At 44.7% G+C, this 24143-nt stretch overlaps 1 protein-coding gene across 8 annotated transcripts in view; it reads left to right on the top strand.

Annotated features, from left to right (window-relative positions):
• Nucleotides 1-6481, top strand: part of TFDP2 (transcription factor Dp-2) — a 177449-nt gene extending 170968 nt beyond the window's left edge. For all 8 annotated transcript variants that reach the window (XM_027061696.2, XM_027061697.2, XM_027061698.2 and 5 more), the window contains 2 exons: nucleotides 2705-2810; nucleotides 3022-6481. In XM_027061696.2, the coding sequence (XP_026917497.1) occupies nucleotides 2705-2810; nucleotides 3022-3205 (290 nt within the window). In that variant the 3' untranslated portion in view covers nucleotides 3206-6481. The remainder of the gene's footprint in view (nucleotides 1-2704; nucleotides 2811-3021) is intronic.
• The last annotated feature ends 17662 nt before the right edge of the window (nucleotides 6482-24143 follow it).

Raw genomic sequence — 24143 nt, forward strand, 5'->3', positions numbered from 1 at the left:
AGGTCATGATCTCATGGTTCGTGTGTTTGAGCTCTGCGTCGGTCTCTGTGCTGACAGCTCAGAGCCTGGAGCCTGCTTCGGATTCTGTCTCTCCATCTCTCTCTGCCCCTCCTGTGCTCATGCTCCGTCTCTCTCTCCCTCAAAAAATAAATAAACATTAAAAAAATAATAATAAAAAGAGTGTACCAAGTGTACTAGAAAACAAAAACGGTATGTTTTGCGTGTTCTATAATTCATATTTTTTTCACTGATTCAGAAATCTTTATGATTGTCGTAATCTTAAGACTCTGGTATATTCTGCACATATAATTTGGATGCATAAACAATGCTTTCTGCCTTTGCTTTTTGCTAGTTTCCTTCAGTATTACCACCTAGAATGTCACATCACTTTCTGAAGGCATTGTAATATTAGCTCTAAGGTATATTAAATCAAATATAAGCAAAGAGGTAGTTCTTATTTTTTTTAAAGAGTTTATTTTTAAGTAATCTCTATACCCAGTGTGGGCCTCGAACTCACAACTCCAAGATCGAGAATTGCATGATCTACCACCTGAGCCAGCCAGGTGCCCATCATTCTTATTTTGTTTTATGGTTTTGGCCCTTTGGTCAAAACACAAGAGTTTGTTGATTGAGATTTGGCTTCTGTTGGATTTGGTTCTTAAAACTGGCACCATCCACCTGTTGCAAGTGTGATCCCTTCTTTTGCCCCTCAGTCAACTCGCTCCATATCTTCACCCCCCCCATGCTCCTTTCTCCTCCCACCCACCCCCCCCCACCCCAGAGTAGGCCCTGCTGTTTTATTAGCAGCCCAGTCATACTTGCAGTCCAGCAGGGTCTGAAGAAAGGGCTTACTCAATAAATCACCAGAACTTTATTTTAACTTATTCTCAGTGAAAAGGCACAGGGCAATTAGGCGGGCTCTGTGGTTTTGATCTCTTTGTGACCTCATTTGCAGACTGGGATGTAGACTTTCTGGTTACTTTAAAAGAAGAAATGTGTGCCTTTAGTGTGCAAAGGGACAGAATGGCTCTTGAGTAAGATTGTGAGAACTATTGTGTGGATCTTATGATAATGTGAAAGAAATGTAGGCTTTTCAAAGCCATTGTGAAAAAGAAAAATTTAATGTGGTATGCACTTGGAAACAAGTAAATAGCTGTCTTCTGACACAAAGTTTCCATATATACTAATTAATATTCACCACAGGATTCTGGCTTTAATTTCATCTTGCACAGGCTTGTTCTTATTTAATATATTTAAAGTCTGCTATTCCTCTTAGAATTGAATTTTTTTTTTCCACAGCTGCCTTAGCCTCTAAAGAGAAGGTTCACACAGCCATTCTAAAATTAATCATTCAGTATCCTTTTTTCCTACATAGGAAGCCTCTCACTTGGTCAGACAGTACAAGGATAGCAGGGTTCCTAATCCCAGTCCATAGAGTGGTGGGGGCTTTTTTGTTTTGCTTTGTTGTTGTTTTTGCACAGTAATTAATTACCAAACAATTTCAATTAACTCTAATAAACGTTCATTACTAGGTTATACTTTCTGAGTATACATTCAGTCTTATTTTGTAATGTCATGTAAGTCAAAGAATTTCTTTTTAGGAATACGTTTTTTATTATTTCTTCCACCTCTTTTGTAAACTTACTATTGGAAGAGACTATACTCATGTCATGCCTTCAGTAACATTTAGATCTTACATGTTCTAGTCACTGCCTTCTTTGAGCTAATGTTCTGGATAATGTGACAAGTATTAAATAAAATTACAATAAGAATTTATCAGGGTTGTGATTGGAGAAATATGGTATATGCACAGAAAATAAGATTGCAAGGATATACTTTTCTGCAGACTAAAACAGTAATGCCTGTCTCACCCCCGTTAAAAATGTGACTGCTTAACATAAGGGCTTTTAACGCAGGGCTGGTTTGGGCCACCTGGGTTGCTCAGTCAGTTGAGTGTCTAACTCTTGATTTCATCTTAGGTCATCATCTCGTGGTTGATGAGACTGAGCCACGTGTCAGGCTCCACACTGAGCCTGGAGCCTACTTGGGATTCTCGCTCTCTTTGCCCCTCCCCTGCTCACACACTCTCTCGCTCTCTCTCAAAATAAATAAATGTTAAAAAAAATAAAATAAAGGCTTGTTTGAGTTATAAAGCCAAGGATACCAGGATAAAGAATGGATCGTTGATGAGTAATAGCCCTGAGTTCACTCAGGGACATGTGAAAAGATGGTACAGTGGGGGTTTTAGCAAACCCCCACTGTCCTTCTTTACCTGTTTCTGATTTGACTTTACCTGTTTCTGATTTGACTTTCTTTTTACCCACTCCTGGCTTGACTTTTAACACCAGAGTCTTTGGTGGTGAGGTCAGTAGGTGTCCAGGAATAGTTCAGCAATCACTGTACTCTGAGCTACCCTCTCCAGGTGTTATTTAAGAAAAAAGAATGGGTGTCTGTGATTGGTTTAATTTGAATTCTTCCTCACTGTAGTCTGCCTTCCTGTATTTTCTTCCTGTTCTTATGTCCTAGAAATTTCTTTTTTTCCACTCTGAAGAAACCTGGGTTCTCCCCGGGGCAGGAGACTTACCTAGCTGTGATTTAAATCAGGCTCGTCTCCTTACTTGTCTGTGCTTCTTTAAGACTGTAACAGCAGCAGCCACAGAGCTCTCAGCGTGCCTACATCTTCTGTTTTTGTTTTTTCCTGTAGATATCTCCACAGGACCTTCTTGGTTAAATCAGGGACTACTTTTGAACTCTACCCAATCAGTTTCAAATTTAGACCTGACCACTGGTGCCACCTTGTCCCAATCAAGGTACGTATTTTTTCAGGGTTAGGAAGAGAAGCCACGCGGCCCTGACCCTCCCCGTGGGGGAGAGCAGGTGTCACTGCCTTCCCAGGTCTTGAGCAGCTTTTGGCAGAACTCCCCAGTGGCACCTTCTTTCCCATGTTTTGATTCCTACATTGTACAGTGCTTAAAACATTTGCCACATTAATGAGCTTCTGTGTTTTTAATCATTTGCTAGCGTAAACCAAGGGTTGTGCTTGGATGCTGAAGTGGCCTTAGCAACCGGGCAGTTCCTTGCCCCAAACAGTCACCAGTCCAGCAGTGCGGCCTCTCACTGCTCTGAGTCCCGAGGCGAGACCCCCTGTTCCTTCAACGACGAAGACGAGGAAGATGACGAGGAGGATTCCTCCTCCCCAGAATAAAGCCAGGAGAAAACCCACGTTTTACTAGTTGATGCTCATGTGTGTTTTTAGTGTGAGCTCTTGTTTTTGAAATGATTGCTTCAGTCTTTGCCTTTGTTTGCACTGTGTGTTCAGTGAAAACTAGGGAAACACAATAAGCAAATTCTGTGAAGGCTGAGAGGATTGAGATGAAAAAAGCTAACATAGCGTGAACGAGAACTTTAAACAGAGCAATAGATCACACCGCAGACAAAGCGGTTTTCTGAGGTGATAGAGGGGACAGTCCCTAAGGAATTGGCAGCATGAATGAAGCTCGTTTATCTTCCACGAGGTGGGGTCTTTGTGTTCCCCCACACCCACGTAACCCTCCTTAGAATCAGGATTGCTGTAATGAACAGTCCTTGACATCATGTTTGTCGTGTTTCTCTTCCTTGCCTGGGCTGCCTTTTACAAGCAGAAATGAACATGAGAAGATCCCAGTGCGGGTGAGCGGGACAGCGCAGGGCGGAGGTGGCAGTCCTCGTGGTGTGAGGAGCACAGGTTGAACCACTGAGCCAGCTGAAAGTCTGGTTGATGTGCTTTACGCATCAGCTGCCTTAGACGGCTTCTAGAAAGGAGCAAGCGCTGATTTTTAAGTACTTAAGTGACATGTAGAATAATTTATAGTAAAACTGAAATGATCATTATTAGCCAATGCATTGGTGCATAGAATTTTTTTAGGGCTACTTCTGGAAGCCAAAATAGAGTAGCATTTCCACGTGCATTAAATACTTTGCCAGCACTGCCTTTGCCAGCATTCTAAATCTGGAGTTTTACAGAGAAGGAAATTGTACCTATAGTTTTAATCAAAGCTGTGCATTTCATATAGCTTTTTCATTTAAAACAAAACAGATGGATTCCTGTGACCGAATTGCTTGCTTCTAGTTCCCTGCAGTACTTGTATGATTCCACTCGATGTGCAGTTTGTGAACATGAACCAAACGTCATTACTTGTCTTTAAAGTCTGTTTCAAGAATATGAACAGCAACGTTCTCCTGTACATGTCACCTTTTGTACATTTTCATTCATCAGAATTACCTTATCAGGTTTATTCCTGGCTAAATTGCATTTCACATTAACCCGATAATTCACCGTTTCACAGGGACACCGACAAATGTTGATCACTCCAAACGATTGGATTTATAGCAGTGCGGTATACAGTTTGTTATTTCATAGCCAAAGATGCCGCTGGGCATACTGCACTGGTGTGTTCACAGTTCCTGCCCCTCTGAATATTCAGGGGAGTGAATATTCCGCCAGCATGGCCTAACCTCGATTTAATTTCACACTAAGGCCTTGAGAAGAGCAAATAATAACAGAAAATAACTCGACTCAACTCATTTGGATATGCCTCTGAATTATGCATCTAACACCTTTGGGCCCAGCACCAAGCCCATCCCAAATCAGTTCTTTTCTAAATCCATGGGGGAAGTACAGATGCCTTCTGATGCCTTCTTAAAGTTCTGCCACTCTGCTTAGAGTGAGCCAGCGGTGAAAGATTTGGCTGACCTAAAATTTTGTTACTAAGGCCATGAAAATTAATACACAAGGACCTGCAGCTTTAACTGAAGTTCCTTGAGACAACACTCATTCTGTCAGAAATAAGCCATAGTGCAAACTCAAGAGGGGTCAAGGGCGCAGAGAGATTGAGGCAGCTTTTAGAGAATTGTGTCTCAGCCTGAGTTCTGGGGCATCTCAGTCTGGGTGGACGGGAGGGGTCCGAAATACTGCAGAGGCTGCAGCAGGTACCTGAGGGCCTCCAAGATACTTCTGACTTGAAGACCATCAGCTACACGGGCAGGTAAAGCCAAGTTTCCTTCCAAACTGCCGCCTCCTTTACTGACCCTTTAGTACCCACATCCCTATACTTGAGGGAGCCCTGAGCAAAGGGCCACAGCTAGCTCTTTAGTCTTCAAAATATGGTGTACAGGTCCCAAAACCTGTACATCAGTGTTTGTGATAGGTACACTAATCATTCCTCCACCAAATAGCAAAGTCCTTGCTGGAGTTCTTGGGGTACCACCCCCTTCTCTATTCTCTCTCTCTCTCTGTCTCTGCTGCAGTAGTGTTTCAAACTGATAAAATACAGGTTTGTTTGTTTTTTTAAAGCAACCAAAGACTCTTAACATTATTAGTGTCCCATCGCTGGCCATAAGTGTGTGCTCTTTGGTGGGAGGTGATCTCCGTCCCTCGATAAGGTGTTTCGGTTACTGCGGAGGTCATCTGTTGGCACCGCACCGTAGTCTCCAGTACATGTTGGCGTAAAGCCTTGCCTGAGCAGAAAAGTAGGTTGACATGTTTAGAAAGATAACTTCTGTTATTCTTCTGTGTCTCTCACAAACAGATTTTTGAAAAATTCAGCACTTAATCACAATTCCATTTAGAAAGCAAAGTAACAAAATGTTAGGAAATGATTGTTACCATATCCAGGATTCTCTATAGGAGTAGCACTTGGGGGTTGCACGCGCACACACACACACACACACACACGCACTCACACACCCCTCCCGAAGGTGCTGGTTATACTCTACTCTTTGGGGAGTTTAAGAGGCCTTTTCCTCCTCAAGGGTCAGTTCAGCTATTAACCCTTTCAAGTGCATAGTAGCATTCAGTCAGTAAATTCCTGTTTCCTTCAGCACTTGTACAGGGGGCACCAGACCTGCCACATCTGACCCTTGTGTGGGAAGGCCACGCTGCCGGAGTCCACGGCAGTGCTGAAGGCACCCAGGTACCTGCCCAAGCCTCCCTTCACCCTACCCACTAAGAATTTGTCTCATCCACTTAATCTTTGCATGTGATGAAAACAGCTTTAGTAAGTGCTGATGTGAATTGTGCCTTATGATCAGAGCGGGTGTCAGGGAGGGGGCAGGAATGGAGGTGCTAACACAGTGATTCCTCACCTCAGTGATGTGCACTGTCCCTGGAAGACTTCACAGATCATGTCCACAGTTTTTGTTTCCTTCAGTTTAATTCTTTATAGATGTACGACATGTCTGCTATCTTACCAGGATGAAAGAGGATAACTCCGCTCATTCGCAAAATTTACAGTTGTAATCATAACCCTGCCATACTTGAAAAATAAAGCCACGGTCAGTCCTCAAATGCAAACGAGCTCCTATCAAAAAATTAAAATGGAGGTATTTCACAAAGACGTGGCCCACTTTAGCCATCTATCACTCGGCTGTTTGCTAAGCCACGACTTTTTTCCTTTTTTATTTATGTTTTAATGTTTATTTATTTTGGGGAGACAGAGACAGAGTGCAAGCAGGGGAGGGGCAGAGAGAGAGGGAGACACAGAATCTGAAGCACGCTCCAGGCTCCGAGCTGTCAGCACAGAGCCCGACGCGGGGCTTGAACGCACTAAGTGCAGGATCATGACCTGGGCTGAATTCAGTACTTAACCAACTGAGCCACCCAGGTGCCCCCGCCATGACTCTTTTTAAAAGACAACATTGTTGCTCCAAGTACAGACGTCTCTTCGGCCCCAGGGAGTCAGAATGCAGCAGCAGTGCCTGTTCCTGGGGGCAGTTACAAAGGAAGGGAGCTGCCAGAGCTGTTTCTCTCATAACCACACTCAGAGAGAAGCCTGTTTAACTTTATCAGGGATTCACTGGAAGGGCCCTTTAAATACCTCTCCGGCTCCCTATCCACAGGCCTATGGAACAACAAATCTGATGTGAACGTTAAGATTGTGCCTCCTTAGCTGGGAGTACTGGGTGGGAGTTGGGACAGTGAGTGGCAAGATTGAATCCTCCAGTAGGTATTTGAGTGAAGACAGAAAACATTTGAGAATGATTAGTGCTAAGGGAAAATATGACCGGGTAATGAGACAGTGGGGGAAAGGCCACTTTGCCTGGGGGTGGCCAGGGAAGGCCCCCCTGAGAAAGTGACGTTTGTCCTGAGTCAGACAACTGAAAAGACTGACGTCTCTGTATGTTCTTACCACACAACTCTGTCCCGAATTCCAAAGTCACACCATTCCAGGTTGAAGCATACGTTTTGGAGTTTGTTAAGGAATTTTTAAGATTTAAAAGAAAACCAAACTTAGCTACCAGCAGTATCCATAGACCAAGAGAAGATTCTAACTAATCCAGGACGTTCTCATTATTAGCTCCATAGCTGGCAATGGAACCTATACCGTAAAAAAGCAATCATTTCTCTAGGTGTTTTCTTCTAGTTTTTCAAGCTGTTGGATACGCAAAGGTCTTCTTTTTATATTAGATACACAAAAGGTAATCTTTTACTCTGCATGTGGATTGGCTTTAGTGGAGCCACAGACTCCCTGAGGATGTTTTCACAAATAGGTTCCCCATTTTCATGACCCAAGGCACTGGTCCCAGGCACTGATGGCCATAAATGTGTATTTGTCAAAGACCCACGGAGTGTGTGTCAGGGGCCTGCACCATGCTGTCTGACCCTCAGAAATGTGCCTCCCTGCCCTCTAAATCACAGTTGATACAGCATTCAGTTAGTTTAACTTCATTCAAGCCACGCTATTACTCCAAAGGGGAAAGTCTGATGTTTGATTAAGATCTTACCTTTTTAAGAAAAATTCAAACAATACCCACATACATTATAATCTTTCTCAGGAATTAGCCCCTCCAAGGTATCTCTGAAAAGTTACACTCCCATAACTTTTGAGATTTCCCCCCCCCCCACATCTACGTTCACTCCATGCTAAAGAAGAAAAAGTGGGGGGCACAAAACTTTGACCCTCCCATTATGCCTTGGGGACCTCTGACAAGTACGGAAACTTAGATGGCAGCAGGTGTCCATTCGTGATAGGACTAAGACAGCAGAAAGTATCTTCGTTTCTTATGTGCATTCTGTGCAGCTGTTCTCTCAGTCAAGGTGAAATCTTGTATCATTCTCACGCAGCCTTTGCTTTACATAAAGGGCTGTAGAAGTCAATGCTGTCTTCACCCCTTGCTAATGCAGCAGATTGGACTTTGGGCCTCCCAGCTTATAGCTGCATTGGAAGCCAGTGTAGATGAAACAGAGGAGCCGGACTCCCCCATTCTCCACTAAGGGTCTCAGAACGGAAGAGAACATCTCTTCCACCCCACTCATAGAAACAATCTGAGAGCTTGACTTGCCTGACATCCCTCAGCTTATCTGGCAGAGTCTGTACCACAACCCAGAATGTCTTCCTCCGCTGAGGGCCACATGGCCTCCTGGAAACCACACCCTCACCACGGTCCTTCCAAACAGCCTTTGGATTAGCACCAGTCCTCTGTCACACCAAGTGCTAAACAGCTGAGGAGAAGTGGGACTCCACCCACAAGTCCCCAGCATGAGGCCATGGTGTCAGCTTTGGGCCTCTCTCAACTTGGAAGACCCCAGGCTTAGACCTCACTCCTGGGAAGAAATTCATTCCTCACGAGCAAAGACCATCCTGCATGATGGTCATTGGTAGGAGGCTTGAGAGGTTGGGTTATCAGTGGACCCTTGTGTACCACGTTAGCTTGTTTCTGTCCATGTCTCTCAGCATGACCAGGAAACTTCCCCAGATCATGTTTGGGTTTTAAAACCCCTTATCGCTTCAAACTCACCATGTTGGCACTTACCATGCATCATCTTCAGTGTTCCAGGCACCACCTAATAACAAATGGCCTGATTCTTTATTTTGCTTGTTCATGACTGAGTTCAAAGGTTTTTTGTTTGTTTGTTTGTTTGTTTGTTTTTGTACTAAAATGTAGAGGACCCAGATACTTTTCTGCTATAAGACTTCTCTGAGCACACTGTAGTTCTCTTTCTCATAGTACCATGGCAGGTTCAGCCTTTCAGTGTCCTGAAAGCAGAACTCGCAACCAGCCAGCTGTGCTGGCTGCTTGGTAGGTAGGCCTGAGCTCTGAGGACCATGGTTCAGCACTGAGTTCCCTGAGGTATCTGGTTTACCACCACCACACCTGACTTTTAGACAAAAAGAGGCTGTGAGCCCAAATCACAAGTTGGTTCAACTTTTCATTTGGAGTTGCTTTACTCTGATCATGTGCTGTTGGGTTTTATTTCCAGAAAGTATAGGTCTGCTTTTTTTTCTGCATGAAGGAAACACTGTGGTGCCACGTGCTTTAAGCAGTTTAAACAAGAGAAGTAAGGGGAAAATGCAGACACCACATCTGACTTGCCTAATGTAGACTTTATTAGATTGAAGTACCTAACCTAATATGATGTATTATTTTATAGCATCTCAAACTTTGTAAATAAATACCGTTATTTTTATATGGAAATTTTATAGAAGAGCTATTTCTGTATACTTAATTATTCCTGGATTTCCTGAAATTGCTTCCAATAGATAACAGACAGGTCCTAGGCAGTGTTCCTCTAAGGATGGTTCAAGGACCACCTGCAGCAGAATTAATGGGGAGAGTTTTAAGATTTTGCCTCCCTAGGACCCACCCTGGACACTCTGAAACTCTGGGAGTGGACCTGGGAAACTGTATTTTTAAAAACTCTGAGTGATGGTTTTTGTCCATTAAAGTGTATCTTTATCCATCCTGTAAGATTTAAAAAAGGAAAGAAAGAAAAAACATCTGAGATGAGTGTAAGTTGTGCTTGAGGGGAAAAAAAAAAAAAAAAGATGGGTCAGACTATTCTATGATTTGAATGAGATGTACTATAGAAAAAATAAATCATTTAAATGATGTTGGTCTCTTGTTATTAGTGGGCCCATGGGGGGTTAGTGGATATTGTTTGCTGCCCAGCTCCCTTCCTTTAGACCACAACACTCCCTTTCAGTCACCCAGGAAGTGCCCTCAGGAGAGAGCCACCCTTCCCGAAGCTATGCCCACATGCAGCCAGTGAGGGTATTAAAGCCTAGCCTCCTTGCTCCAGTGTGGGGTATCTGAAGCACCCTCCCAACTACAGAATTCCTCATGGAGCCGGGCAGTTCCTCCAACAACTGCATCATGGTTCAGCTTCCTGCTTCCCCCACTCTGCAGGTGGTGTTCCCAGGAGCACTCTTCAGTACATGGACACCACCTGTCCCACCTGTGATGGAAATATGTCAGATATTTTAAAGGTTTTTCTATGATTGTACATCTTTTTAAGGTCACTTGTGAAGATTGTAGCACAAAGAATAATGTCTTCAAAGTGCCAGAAATCATTGGCCTGAATACATTTGGGGGGGGGGGGGGGAGATGCTTTCTTAACTTCTCTTTACACCAAACCAGGATCAGTGAGAACTGCAGCGATGAGTACAAAATGCGATGCTCCCAGGCCTCAAGCGGATGTCAAGGTTCCGGGCCTCAGGAACCATAATAGCCCCTCGGCACCTGTTCAAGCAGTCTGCCTGCTTCAGGGAGAGGCAGGAGCTCTCAGTAATGTCTGTCTCCTTTGTTCCAACAGGCTAAGCAGAGTATATGGTCGGCACATGGATAGGAAGAAGGTATGGAAGGGTTCAGAGCAATTTGGGGACCATACAATGGGGCCAGGTCTTGAGACATTAGGAAATGGCTGAGGAAGCACTCCCTTGAATGTTAATGCCCAGAAGGTATCTTCCTGTAAAGACTCACCTGAGTTCAGTAGACCAAGTAAGTGATGGTGTGGAACACCTAGTGTTGAAATGGGGAGCCAATGCCCACTTCCTGTCCCAGGGATTTCCTGGAGTGGTAAACCAGAGCTGGTATGCCCTCTGCTCCTTCTATCCATCCCCTAGTAGCCACTTCTTGGAGCCATTTGGTTAATGTGTCCAAGGACCTATGGGAGTAACTACTGGATTCTTTGACCATGAGACAGTGCTTTAGCTGTTGTGGCCATGTGGGGGATGTTGAGAAGGACTGCTGGGAGTGTTGTTGGTAGCCATCAACACAGCCGCCAGGCACAGCACTGACCAGGGAAGATGTCTGCAGAGCCCAGGAGTTGGTTCCCTTCAAAACCAGCTTTTGATGAGGTGGGCTTGCCTACAATCATCAGGCAACCATCAGAGTGAAGACAGCCTCAACTGAGAGAGTCTCCTTCCAGAGTCCGAACCCATCTGACAATCAACTGGTCTTTTTATTTATTTATTTTTTAATTTTTTTTTAATGTTTATTTATTTTTGAGACAGAGAGAGACACAGCATGAATGGGGGAGGGGCAGAGAGAGAGGGAGACACAGAATCGGAAGCTGGCTCCAGGCTCTGAGCCATCAGCCCAGAGCCCGACGCGGGGCTCGAACTCACGAACCGTGAGATCGTGACCTGAGCTGAAGTTGGACGCTCAACCGACTGAGCCACCCAGGCGCCCCTCAACTGGTCTTTTTAGATTCCTGTTCATAGAAGCTGTTTTTTCCCCATTCCTTCTGACAGATGAACTACTTCTGTAGCTCCATACTTCTTCCATTTCTGCACCTTTATTTGAGCTCTAGCACTGCTTACTAATGCTTACGCCCAAAGACACCACCAACATTCCCAGCTTTCTTGCCTGTCAGGAGGTCTTCATCTGTTGTTCTTGCTGTGGACAATTGCCAAATGCCCAGGAGCTTCGTGAACACTGCCAGCTCCACTTCCTGCTGGGAGACCTTTCCAGCTCCTTGCTTAAACTTGTTTCAGGAAATCTTTTCAGAGTATATAATGCACTGTGGTGAAGAACTGTATCAGAGGGGGGTGAAACCAATCCCACTTAATGCAAAGTAGAATTAGTCATAACCACTTTCTCACTTTCATGCAAATCATGTTATGACATTTTTGCCACCAGGTACAGTGACTATCTCCCAATCATTTCCTTCTCACTTGCTTATCTCCTGCCTTGCTCAAGAGGCCAACCATACTAAGTCCAGGAGATTTGTTTTCTTCTCTCATGCCCTAGCACTTGGCCATGGCTCCTAAAAGCCAGGACTCAATTAGAAATTTTGAGAAGAATTGCACTCAGGTTTGAAAATGAGATCATGCTCTCTGGGCCACCTGGGTGGCTCAGTCAGTTAAGTGTCTGACTCTTGATCTCTACTCAGGTCATGATCTCATGATTCATGAGATTGAGCCCCACATTGGGCTCTGCACTGACAGCTGTGAGCCTGCTTTGAGATTCTCCCTCCCTGTCTCTTTGCCCCTCCCTCTCTGTCTCTCAAAATAAATTAACATTAAAAAAAAAGAAAAGGAAAGAAAGAAAGAAAAAGAAAAGAAAGAAAAAGAGAAATAAAGAAAATGAGGATCCTGAAAGATGCAATCTTTTGGGGAATCATTCTCAGGTTCTGCTAATAAATAAATAGACTTATTTTTAAGCCTCCAGTGGATGCAGATTTGTAATGGATCTTCAATTCGGACACAACAAAAAGTGCCTTTATAGGATGGTTTTTGTTTTTGTTTACAGAGGGAAACTTTGAGCTGGCTGAAGGGGTAGAAGGAAGGAGAAGGAGAATCTTAAACAGGCTCCGTGCTCAGCCTGTTGTGGGGCTCAATCCCATGACCTTGGGGCCATGACCTGAGCCAAAACTAAGTTGGATGCTCAACTGACTGAGCCACCCAGACACCCCATCAGGATGTGTTTTTAAAACATCTAGGTAATGTCTGCTTTTTGTAATGTGTCCCTAAAATAGAGCCAAGGCCTTTCCCCGCAGAGCAGTGGCCAGCTGTCCTTCATGAAGGGCTCTAGCCTGCCTGTCGTCATCTAAAAGATGGACAGGTTGCTCAAGTTTTATCAAAATTCAGTTTATAAATCACTATTCACAGTTAAAGATGTGAATGAGAATGACAGATTTTTTTTTTAATTTTTTTAATGTTTATTTTTGAGAGAGAGAGTGAGTGGGGGAGGAGCATAGAGAGAGGGAGACACAGAATCTGAAGCAGGCTCCAGGTTGTCAGCACAGAGCCTGACATGGGGCTTGAACTCACAAACCACGAGATCATGACCTGAGCTGAAGTCAGATGCCCAACCCACTGAGCCACCCAGGTGCCCCTGACAGATTATTTTAACGAATACTTTTGAAAATTATTTTTAATAACAAGAACCAAACATGAGCACAGTAGGCCCTCTTGAAAGTCAGATTAAAGGCATGTAAAAAGACGCAGGTCATCAAACCACTTTTCCTACTAGGGGCTCCATGTTCCTGTCATTCTTCTACCTTCTTCAGGCGGACAAGTCAGGGCAGAGTGTGAGACACTGCCTGCTACTTTCACTGTGGTGTTGACTCAGACCCTGGCAGCAGGGTGGGGAAGGCAGGCAGCTTGAAAGGTCCCAGGCCTCTGGCTTCCTCACCTTGGTTTCAAGGATGCAAACCCCTATTGAGGAGTCTTCAGAGACAGACAGTGCGTGTTAAGGGACAACACCCATCCCAGGGCTTCTAGAGACGGTTTCTCAAGAAAACATGTCTAAAACCTCTTGGTTAAGGATCACTATCCCAAGGGCAGCCATTACCTCCCTGTTGGGCCTGTGCCAGAAAACTTGTCTATACATTGATGGTACAGGTTAAAGACAGGCCTGGCCAAACTCTCCTGCTAAGGAGAGTTCCTCCCTCCCATCTCTTCCCCATCCTGAATCCCTTCTGAAAGATTTCTCAGAGCCGGGAGGGCAAAAACATAAGCAAGTTGCTGAGTTGGGGTTTGGCCAGGGATGTAGGTGCCTGCTAGAGCAGGCTGTGACCGCTCCCCGTCATCAGGACAAAGGACAGACAGAGAAACGGATGGGAGAAAAAGTTTGGGGAGATATTGTTGGTTCACAACCCCTGGGGCTTCCCAGATGGAATCAGAAACTGGCTCTCATAGATGGAGGGCTGGGAGAGGCTGAAGAAAGAGGCAGCCCACTCCAGGATGGTAGGTGGCAGTTTTAATAAGCAAAGGGGACCTACATTTAAGGCTTGTCTTGGGTGGCGGCAAGATGAATGGATCACACGGCCACTCACCAAATCTTAGAAGGTCATATAAAGAGGGCTTAACTGGGTTTAGTCACGCACACTGTGCAGGTGTTCCCAACTAGATCGAGGCTGTGTCCTTGGAGCAGCCTCTGGGAGTGGAAAAGGCAAGTGGAACCCCCATTCCAAGGACAGGGGAGGGAGTAAGGAGCCTCTGAATGCCAGGGTCCAACTCATGGCTCAACTGGTGGCCGTGTCTTTTCGATGACCTTCCTCAGCTGACTACCATAGCAGAATAAGCATAGGAATTAAAGATTGCAACACCCATATATCGCCAGCCATGCAGACCATAGAGGTGCTGGAGGGCAATGGCCCATCAACAACCAGCAGCTCTGTCTTCCTTCAGGTGGGCAGGTGATGAAAACCATCACCAGCTGTAGCGGTTGGTAAACAGAAGCACAATCCCCTTTGTGTTGTGTTTTCTTTAGGTTGTTGCAAGACTCAACGATACCAGTTGCTGCACTAGGAGTCCCTGATTGAATTAAAGTCCTGCTGAGTGTAAATTAATGAATTGACAAGACCAGCCATTAACACAATCTACTCATTTGATGCTCTTGCATGGGCTGCCATTTTAGAAATTTTGGTGACATTTCTTTGCATAGATGTACATAAATTCCAAATCCCATAAAATAATGCATAATCCTATAACCAAATTCCAAATTTTCTGTAGGATTTTGTCATGTTCAGTAAGGGGTGTTAGAACACACTCTGCGATTGACAGTCTGTTAACTTTCTTGGCATAGTTTTAAGTGCAGAGACACCCTTCAGTAGGGGAAAGTAGGGAGTGTACTTTACGCACCCTCACCGGCCTTCCTCCTTCCTATGAGGTACTGTGCATATCTGCGTGCATGTGGCCCTCTCTCCACATGCACACAGACATTGTGGGTGGTTGGGGATGTGTGAAGGTCCTCCATGGCAGGAACACTTGCTTGGAAGAGGAGTGGGGAAAGGTCACTGCTGCTCATAAGCTCAGGAATCATAAGCCAGTGCCCACCCCACTCGGGAATACTCAAGCTTCACTTGTCAACGTGAGGGAAACCAGTGAAAATCTTTTTCCTTGCAAGTTAGAAATTCTCTAACAGTAACCTATAATCATGAAGTTGTTTGTTATACATGGACTTTCATCTTTGTAAATTCAGGGTCTGGTCCAGCAGCTGACATATAATGATAGGTTCTTGGTCTTTACTGAATGCATGAATGAAGAAAAAAGTGACCTATACACTCTTTCAAAGTATGTTCACCTTTTGGTTAGTTTTGAATAAACAAATATCTCCCCTTCAGCACAGATGATCTGGCCAAAACCTGGGTAGGTTTGAACAATTGGCCCCTTACCACCCTGTGTTCTTACTTCTGCTGGCTTGAGTCAAGAGAGGACAGAGAAAAGAGTGAAAAGTTGCAAAGGTGAGGCATTTGCCTGGCTCTGGAAGCAATTGGGTAGCAGTAGCAAATAAGCTGATCTAAGCAGAAAAAATACCCTGACTCCTAGGGAGGAAATGTGAGGAGGCACAGGACCTCGGTCACCCCGCTTCTGCTTCCTAAGAGACTGATTGCCTCATCTTTTCTAGCACTAGCCTACCAACCCAGCTGCTTTTCCGACTGACCCAGGCCCCTACATACTGTAATTTTTTTCTCTCCTGCCTGGAAAGGTCAGTAGTTTATTTGCTATGAGCCAAGAAAACACTATGGAAGTATGAGGGCTGCAGATCTTTGATAAGTCCCAAGCCAGTATGGTCCACGTTTCAAAACGGAAACAGCTGCTTCATTCCCCTCCCCCAGTCCTTTACCAGCTAGTTGTCCGCTTGCTGCCATTAACACACTTGTTCTAACCGGCAGCCACTGGATTTTTCCATACCTAAGTGTGGGCAGCTGCTAACAAGAGAACACTTGCCTAGAGAAGAGCGCATGGGAGGGAATGAGCTTCTTATATATTCAAAACAGATGACTCAGAACTACATCCAAAAGTCCGTAATACCTCCCAGCTGGTTTCCGTGTGAGCTTATCTGTAATAGCTTCCCAAGAGAAGTTCTAGCAGTAGAAAAGGTGTGTGACCATCCCAAGGTTCATGAAGAGACCAAATCACTTGCAGAGAGAGGATCTCAACCCTGGAGTTGCAGCCAGAGAGGTCTCCACACCCAATCTTTGCATCCAGGGAGGGGGAAAAGCCTTACACTAGAGTGGCCAACACAAGGCATCAGGCTACGGCTCCAAGCCTGAGTTCTGAGAGGTTTGTCAAACATTCACCCCACTTCCATCCTTAAGTTCAAAGGCAGTCCCGTTTAGATCCCCGGCTTAAAATTTCAACTGAATCCAGGGGTATCAGTCAAATGCCCATTTTAAAAGGCCTCCTGGGTCACATACAGCCTGTTTTCCTCCTATCCTCTGCACCCATGGGTGTGTTAATAGGCCAGAGATAGGAGTACCTGGGTGGCTCAGTCAGTTAAGCATCGGACTCTTCATTTCAGCTCAGGCCGTGATCTCATGGTTCGTGAGTTCGAGCCCCTGAGCTGATGGTGCAGAGCCTGCCTGGGACTCTCTCTCTCTCTCCCCATTCTTTGGACTCTTTCAAAATAAATAAACAAAAAAATAGGCCAGAGATATACTTCTCTTAAGGAGAAACTCTTGTAGCCACTAGTTTGTAAATTGAATTAGTGACTAATCTGACTGGTTGAGTGCTTCTCCACTCCCCAGGGAACTCCCACACACCCAGAGCAAGTCTACAAAGCTGAAGAGCTGGCACTGGAGCCAATGGCTGATGGTGATGAGTGTAGGGAAGGCTCTTGTGGCCAGAGCACGACGCACAGGAGGGGAGAAATAGTTTCCCAAATAACGAATCTTTAACAACAATAATAGATAGCTAAAACCTATAGCATTAATTGCCAGGCACTGTTCCAAGCACTTAGCTTTATTTTACAAACCCAAACTCTGAGAAACAGCTTGAGCAAGGGGCTGAGAAAGGATTTAAACCTAAACAGTTGTGAAAATTAATAAAAAGGCAACTCATTTAGAATGGAGTTGGGAGACCAGGAGAGGCAGTTCTCATGCTCTACCACTGCCGGGGATTGCAGCCCCAACAGGAAGAGAAGCTCCTTGCAAGGGGATACCACTTTACTATCCTTTAAAAACCTTTAAAGAAAGGTTTCCTCCTCCCCCTGGCAACAGCCCAGCCAATGAGAGACTGTCACAATTCAGCCAATGAAAAGCCACGATACTGTGAGCTCCTATTTTACTCCATTTGACTTTGTTTTATAACAGCGTCTCCCAGCTGCCCCCTTTCCTCTATAAAAGAGCTTTCCTCTGTGTTGTCTTCTGAACTTCTCTGTGGTTTTGCCCTTGCCTGTTTGTTCTGGGTTGCAATTCTCTGCTATTTCCAAATAAGTCCCCCCTTTTTAATGTTTATATATTTTGAGAGAGAGCACGAGCAGGGAAGGGGCAGAGAGAGAGAGAGAGAGAGAGAGAGAGAATCCCAAGCAAGCTCCATGCTAGCAGCACAGAGCCTGACATGGGGCTCAAACCCACTAACTTCAAGATCATGACCTGAGCTGAAATCCAGAATCAGATGCTTAACCAACTGAGCCACCCAGGTGCCCTGGAATAAACCCGTTTTTGCTAATAAACTAACTGGCAGTTTTATGTTTAAGGTTAATTCCGTCTAGTTCTAGGTTGTGTGCTTTTTTAAAATTTTTAATATTTATTTTTGAGAGAGAGAGACAGAGACGGAGCATGAGTGGGGGAGGAGCAGAAAGAGAGAGAGACAGAATCTGAAGCAGGCTCCAAGGTCTATGCTGTTAGCCCAGAGCCCTATGTGGGGCCGGAACTCAGGGACTGAGAGATCATGACCTGAGTGGAAGTTGGATGGTCAACCAACCGAGCCACCCAGGCACCCCACTCCAAATTGTGCTCTTAAGGATTGTACTCCAAGCACCTCCAAGGCAGTCTTCAAATCTGGTAAGTGTACTGCTTATGTTTTATACAAAAAAAAATCCAGGTCAAACAGGTTGTCTGTCATTTGGCAAAGAGTTGGTGGTAGTGGCGGGAGGTGGTCAGTTCTCTGGGTCTTGAAGGAGTCAAGTCCAGTCCAAAGATCTGTGCGGTTTGGACAGTTGCACAGGATAAAAAAAAAAAAAAAACAGGAAGTTAAACAGTGGAGTGCACGGGGGCAGGGAGGTGCTTATAAAGATATGCATACTTTCTAATATCAAATCGAAATGCTGGAATTCATGGGACAGTAGGTCTGGAGCTAAGACCAGAATTTCCAGTGTGGGCTCCAGTAAAAAGCCAGAGAGGGCCCTGGGCTGTTACATCATTTTGCTGGCTTCAGTTTCCACCCTTGTAGAAGGGCAGCCTCGACTCTGCCTCCTTGCCTCACATGCATTTCAGGTGAAAGTAGTTGGTGCTATAGTGCAATGTTGAATTCTGAGGAAAATCCCTAAGGAACTAGGGCCAAGCTAATATGGCCGGAAGTCAGTACAACGGGTGACAAGTGCATGTGCCTGGAGTGCGTTAGATGCTGGGATGTTATAGTTGGCATCCTCTGTGAGGGGAGAACAAAGACCACTAGAGTGCAGGTTTCTGGCCTTGAGGGGTTGACAGTCACAGGAAAGGAAAAATACTTTGAAGACTTACGATTTGGTGTCACAAAATAGCAGGAATGGTCAAGTCTGAACTCAACAAAGAAACACCTATCAGCAAAGGGCCACCACCTGCACTAGGCAGGCCTTGGAACAGCGTGGATGAGCTTTGAGCCATGTCCCCGGGGCAGGACAGCACGGTGGAGAGAGAGCCACGTTACTAGAAGGCAGGGGGCAGTCAGGGCCGCAGCCCCAGCAGACATGGTGGACATGGGGCGCTCCGTCAGAAAAGACCCTATGAGAGATCCACAAAAGATGGCAAGTCAGTACTTGGAGAAGTTAAAAGCGTGCCAAGACATCATCTAAAAGACTGGATTGGGTGTGTCTGCACTCAGCCCCTGTGAGAGCTCAGAGCACAGACTGTGACCATCTCCTCCACCACCTGGCCACCCCTAATCAGAAGGTTCACTGAGGAAAAGACATCCAAGAAAACTCATTCAGATGAAGAGAACATGAGCCAGTGGCTATTGTTTGCATCTGCAGTTTCTTCACCACAGGAGGAAACCACCATTTGGGGTGCCACAGAAGCCCAAGGCTCCCGGAATCTGGCTGATGCTTGGGGGGTTCTATGTTACGGAACCACCTTACTTCAGATAGCTTATTAACAAACTCCCTTGGATAGATTCTGGGACAGCCCCTCTTTAAAGTAGCTATTTCTCTGAAGGATGCTAGTCCTTTGATGATAGTCAAAGTATCATATATGAGGTTTTCAAAGAGCCCTTGCGCTCCTTTTAAACCATAACGTCTTGGTTTCATATATTTGCAACATACCTGTAAACATGTTGGGGAAGCTCGCTGAAAAGACATGACCACCAGTTGGCCCATGAGCTGGGCCTGGGGTCCTCGCCCCCTCCCCTGTCCCTGAAATGTAAGGGTTCCTTTTGCCTTTTCTGCTCCCAGAGGCTGCTGCAGGGCATAGCCTTAAGATAATGATGTGCTGTCGAGAACACCTGCACGGTATACACGGCTGATCCTAGTTAAGGCCTTTCCATACACCTCAAGATTTGGCACACAGGTGTGGGGATTCACTCATCTTGCCACCACCCAGGATGAGCCTTAAATTTAAGCTCCCTTTGCTTACCAAAACTGCCACCTACCAACCTGGAGTGAGCTGCTTCTTTCTCCCGCCTTTCTTTGCCCTCCGCATACGGGGGCCGATTTCAGATTTCACCCAGGAAGCTCCTGAGACTGTGAACCAACAACACAGCATATTCTTTTCTAATTCATAGGAGCTTAAATTTCTGCTTGCTGCATAGGCTAACTTTGTCCATTGCAGTTATTTGTTAAGGATCTGATAGAATCTTCTACAGTCTTTTATTGTTTTAGAGTAAAACTTATCTTTAAAGTAAAAGTCAAGCATCCCGGAGATCATGGGTATGTTGTTATGGTTATTGCCATCCCTCTGGGTGGTCCTGGATTTAAAGGCATTTAGGGGAGCTTGGGTGGCTCAGCTGGTTAAGTGTCTAACTCAGGTCATGATCTCACGGTTTGTGAGTTCAAGCCCAGTGTTGGGCTCTGTACTTTGGATTCTGTGTCTCCCTCTCTCTCTGCCCCTCCCCACCTGATGCTCTCTCTCTCAAAAATAAATGAAACTTAAAGGCATTTAAAATCCATTTCAACACAATTTTTTTCAGTAAGAGGCTCCACAGACCTACTCAGTGCTGGCTGAGGGCCAGATCCGCCTACCTGGTGACAGGAGGTGAGCACAGCATGAGGGCAAGCACCTCAAGCTTACTCTGGCCTCAGCTTGTAGCTTCCAGAGACCATCACCCTCCTGTAAGAGCAGAGAGGACCCCACTCAGCTTACCAGAAGTAGTGTCACCCAGGCTGTAATTGCTAGACTGTCAGCTCCATGAAGGCGGGAATCTTATTTTAATCCCCGGCGTGTCCCAAGCTCATGGTATGGTACTGACAGACACTGGGTGCTCCCTAAACTTAGTTGTTGTTCATGAGTGTGTCTATTCCTTCTCTGATTGCAAGACTGATTGCAACTTTGCACAGTTTTCTTGGTCAGTGAGGGGAGTTCATCTCCCAGTTGGTAGCCTCCAGAAGCTTACCTCCTATTCAGTTGGGAGAAAAGGGGTGCTGGCAAAGACCTTGTTAACAGTGAAGTATACATCATGCTATCCTTAGGAAGTTGGACCCATAGCTACAGGCCCTTGTCCCTACAAAGGGACACAGAAAAGAGCGAAGGACATGAAAATGCCCCATCCACAGCCAAGCCCTGTCTGCTAGGCTGAACAGACCAGGGTAACAGTGCTGTAGGCCAAAGACCTAAAGATGCAAAAGCCAGGGGCCCACCAACCCAGGGCACCTCTCCTTCTCACTCCTCGTGAATGTTATTTCACAGCTTAACACTTGCTATCCCAGGCATTTCTTCCCTCGATTCCCATTTTCTCCCTCATTTTTCTGGCTCTGAATTTCCAGGCACTGCACTGGCCATGGTGGTACACAGGAGCCTTGTGCTCAAATGCGCTCCTCAGAGCAACAGCAGTGTGGAAGGCTGTTAGGAGTGCAGATCTCAGGCTTCACTCCAGATTGTGTAGAATCAGCATGTGCATTTTATTTTTTTTTTAATTTTCTAAATGTTTTTTATTTATTTTTGAAGGAGAGAGAGACAGAGCAGGGGAGGAACATAGAGAGAGGGAGGCACAGAATCTGAAGCAGGCTCCAGGCTCCGAGCTGTCAGCACAGAGCCTGATGTGGGGCTCGAACTCACGAACTGTGAGATCATGACCTGAGCCAAAGTCAGACGCCCAACCAACTGAGCCACCCAGGCGCCTCAGCATGTGCATTTTAAACAGGATCAATCTCTCTCTCTCTCTTTTAAAAAATTAATTTATTTTTTAATTTACATCCAAGTTAGCATATAGTGCAACAATGACTTCAGGAGTAAATTTGTTAATGCCTCTTACCCATTTAGTCCATCCCCCCCTCCCACAACTCCTCCAGTAACCCTCTGTTTGTTCTCTATATTTACGAGTCTCTTACGTTTTGTCCTCCCCCCCTTTTTATATTTTTGCTTTCCTTCCCTTATGTTCATGTTTTGTATCTTAAAGTCCTCATATGAGTGAAGTCATATGATTTTTGTCTTTCTCTGACTAATTTCACTTAGCATGATACCCTCTAGTTCCATCCACATAGTGGCAAATGGCAAGATTTCAATCCTTTTGATTGCCGAGTAATACTCTGTTGTATAAATATATACCGCATCTCTTTATCCATTCATCCATCGATGGACATTTGGGCTCTTTCTTATACTTTGGCTATTGTTGATAGCACTGCTATAAACATTAGGGTGCATGTGCCCCTTTGAAATAGCACACCTGTATCCCTTGGATGAATACCTAGTAGTACAATTGCTGGCTCAGAGTGTAGTTCTATTTTTAATTTTTTGAGGAACCTCCATACTGTTTCCCAGAATGGCTGCACCAGCTTTCATGCCCACCAGCAGCGCAAAAGAGATGCTCTTTTTCCGCATCCTTGCCAACATCTGTTGTTGCCTGAGTTGTTCATGCTAGCCATTCTGACAGGTGTGAGATGGTAGCTCACTGTGGTTTTGATTTGTATTTCCCTGATGAGTGATGCTGAGCATTTTTTCATGTGTCGGTTGGCCATCTGGATGTCTTCTTTGGAGAAGTGTCTATTCATGTCTTTTGCCCATTTCTTCACTGGGTTGTTTTTTTGGGTGTTGAGTTTGATAAGTTCTTTATAGATTTTGGATACTAACCTGTTATCTGATACGTTGTTTGAGAATATCTTCTCCCATTCTGTTGGCTTTTAGTTTTGCTGATCGTTTCCTTTGCTGTGCAGAAGACTTTTTATTTTGATGAGGTCCCAATAGTTCATTTTTGCTTTGTTTCCCTTGCCTCCAGAGACATGTTGAGTAAGAAGTTGCTGTGGCCAAGATCAAAGAGGTTTTTGCCTGCTTTCTCCTCAAGGATTTTGATGGCTTCCTGTCTTACATTGAGGTCTTTCATCCATTTTGAGTTTATTTTTGTGTATGGTGTAAGAAAGTGGTCCAGGTTCATTCTTCAGCATGTCACTGTCCAGTTTTCCCAGCACCACTTGCTGAAGAGACTTGTCTTTATTCCATTGGATATTCTTTCCTGCTTTGTCAAAGATTAGTTGGCCATACGTTTGTGGGTCCATTTCTGGGTTCTCTATTCTGTTCCATTGATCTGAGTGTCTGTTCTTGTGCCAGTACCATACTGTCTTGATGATTACAGCTTTGTAGTATACCTTGAAGTCCAGGATGGTGATGCCTCCTGCTTTGGTTTTCTTTTTCAAGATTGCTTTGGCTATTTTGGGGTCTTTTCTGGTCCCATACAACTTTTAGGATTATTTGTTCTAGCTCTGTGAAGAATGCTGGTGTTACTTTGATAGGGATTGCATCAAATATGTAGATTGCTTTGGGCAGTATCAACATTTTAACAATATTTCTTCTTCCTATCCAGGAGCACGGAATCTTTTTCCATTTTTTTTTGTGTGTGTCTTCTTCAATTTCTTTCATAAGCTTTCTATAGTTTTCAGTGTATAGATTTTTCACCTCTTTGGTTAGATTTATTACTAGGTATTTTATGGTTGTTGGTGCAGTTGTAAATGGGGTTGATTACTTGATTTCTCTTTCTGTTGCTTCATTATTGGTGTATAGGAATGCAACCTATTTCTGTGTGTTGATTTTATATTCTGCAACTTTGCTGAATTCATTGATCAGTTCTAGTAGTTTTTCGTGGAATCTTTTGGGTTTTCTGTATAGAGAATCATGTCATCTGTGAAGAGTGAAACTTTGACTTCCTCCTGGTCAATTTGGATGCCTTTTATTCCTTTGTGTGGTCTGATTGCAGAGGCTAAGGCTTCCAATACTATCTTGAATAACAGTGGTGAGAGTGGACATCCCTGTCTTGTTCCTGACCTTAGGGGGAAGGCTCTCAGTTTTTCCCCGTTGAGGATATTAGCCGTCGGTCTTTCATATATGGCTTTTATGATCTTGAGGTATGATCCTTCTATCCCTACTTGAGCGTTTTTAACAAGAAAGGATGTTGTATTTTGTCAAGTGCTATCTCTGCATCTATTGAGAGGATCATGTGGTTCTTGTCCTTTCTTTTGTTGATGTGATATCACATTGGTTGTTTTGCAGATATTGAACCATCCCAGGTATAAATCCCCCTTGGTCATGGTGAATAATTCTTTGAATGTATTGTTGGATCTGGTTGACTAGTGTCTTGTTGAGGATTTTTGCATCCATGTTAATCACGGAAATTGGTCTGTAGTTCTCCTTTTTAGTGGCGTCTTTGGTTTTGGAATTAAGGTAATGCTGGCTTCATAAAATGAATTTGGAAGTTTTCCTTCCATTTCTATTTTTTGGAACAGCTTCAAAAGAATGGGTGTTAAATCTTGTTTAAATGTTTGGTAGAATTCCCCTGGAAAGCCATCTGGCCCTGGACTCTTGTTTTTTTGGGAGATTT

The sequence above is a fragment of the Acinonyx jubatus genome, chromosome C2 (genome assembly GCF_027475565.1).
Source record: "Acinonyx jubatus isolate Ajub_Pintada_27869175 chromosome C2, VMU_Ajub_asm_v1.0, whole genome shotgun sequence".
In the NCBI taxonomy this organism is placed as follows: Eukaryota; Metazoa; Chordata; class Mammalia; order Carnivora; family Felidae; genus Acinonyx; species Acinonyx jubatus.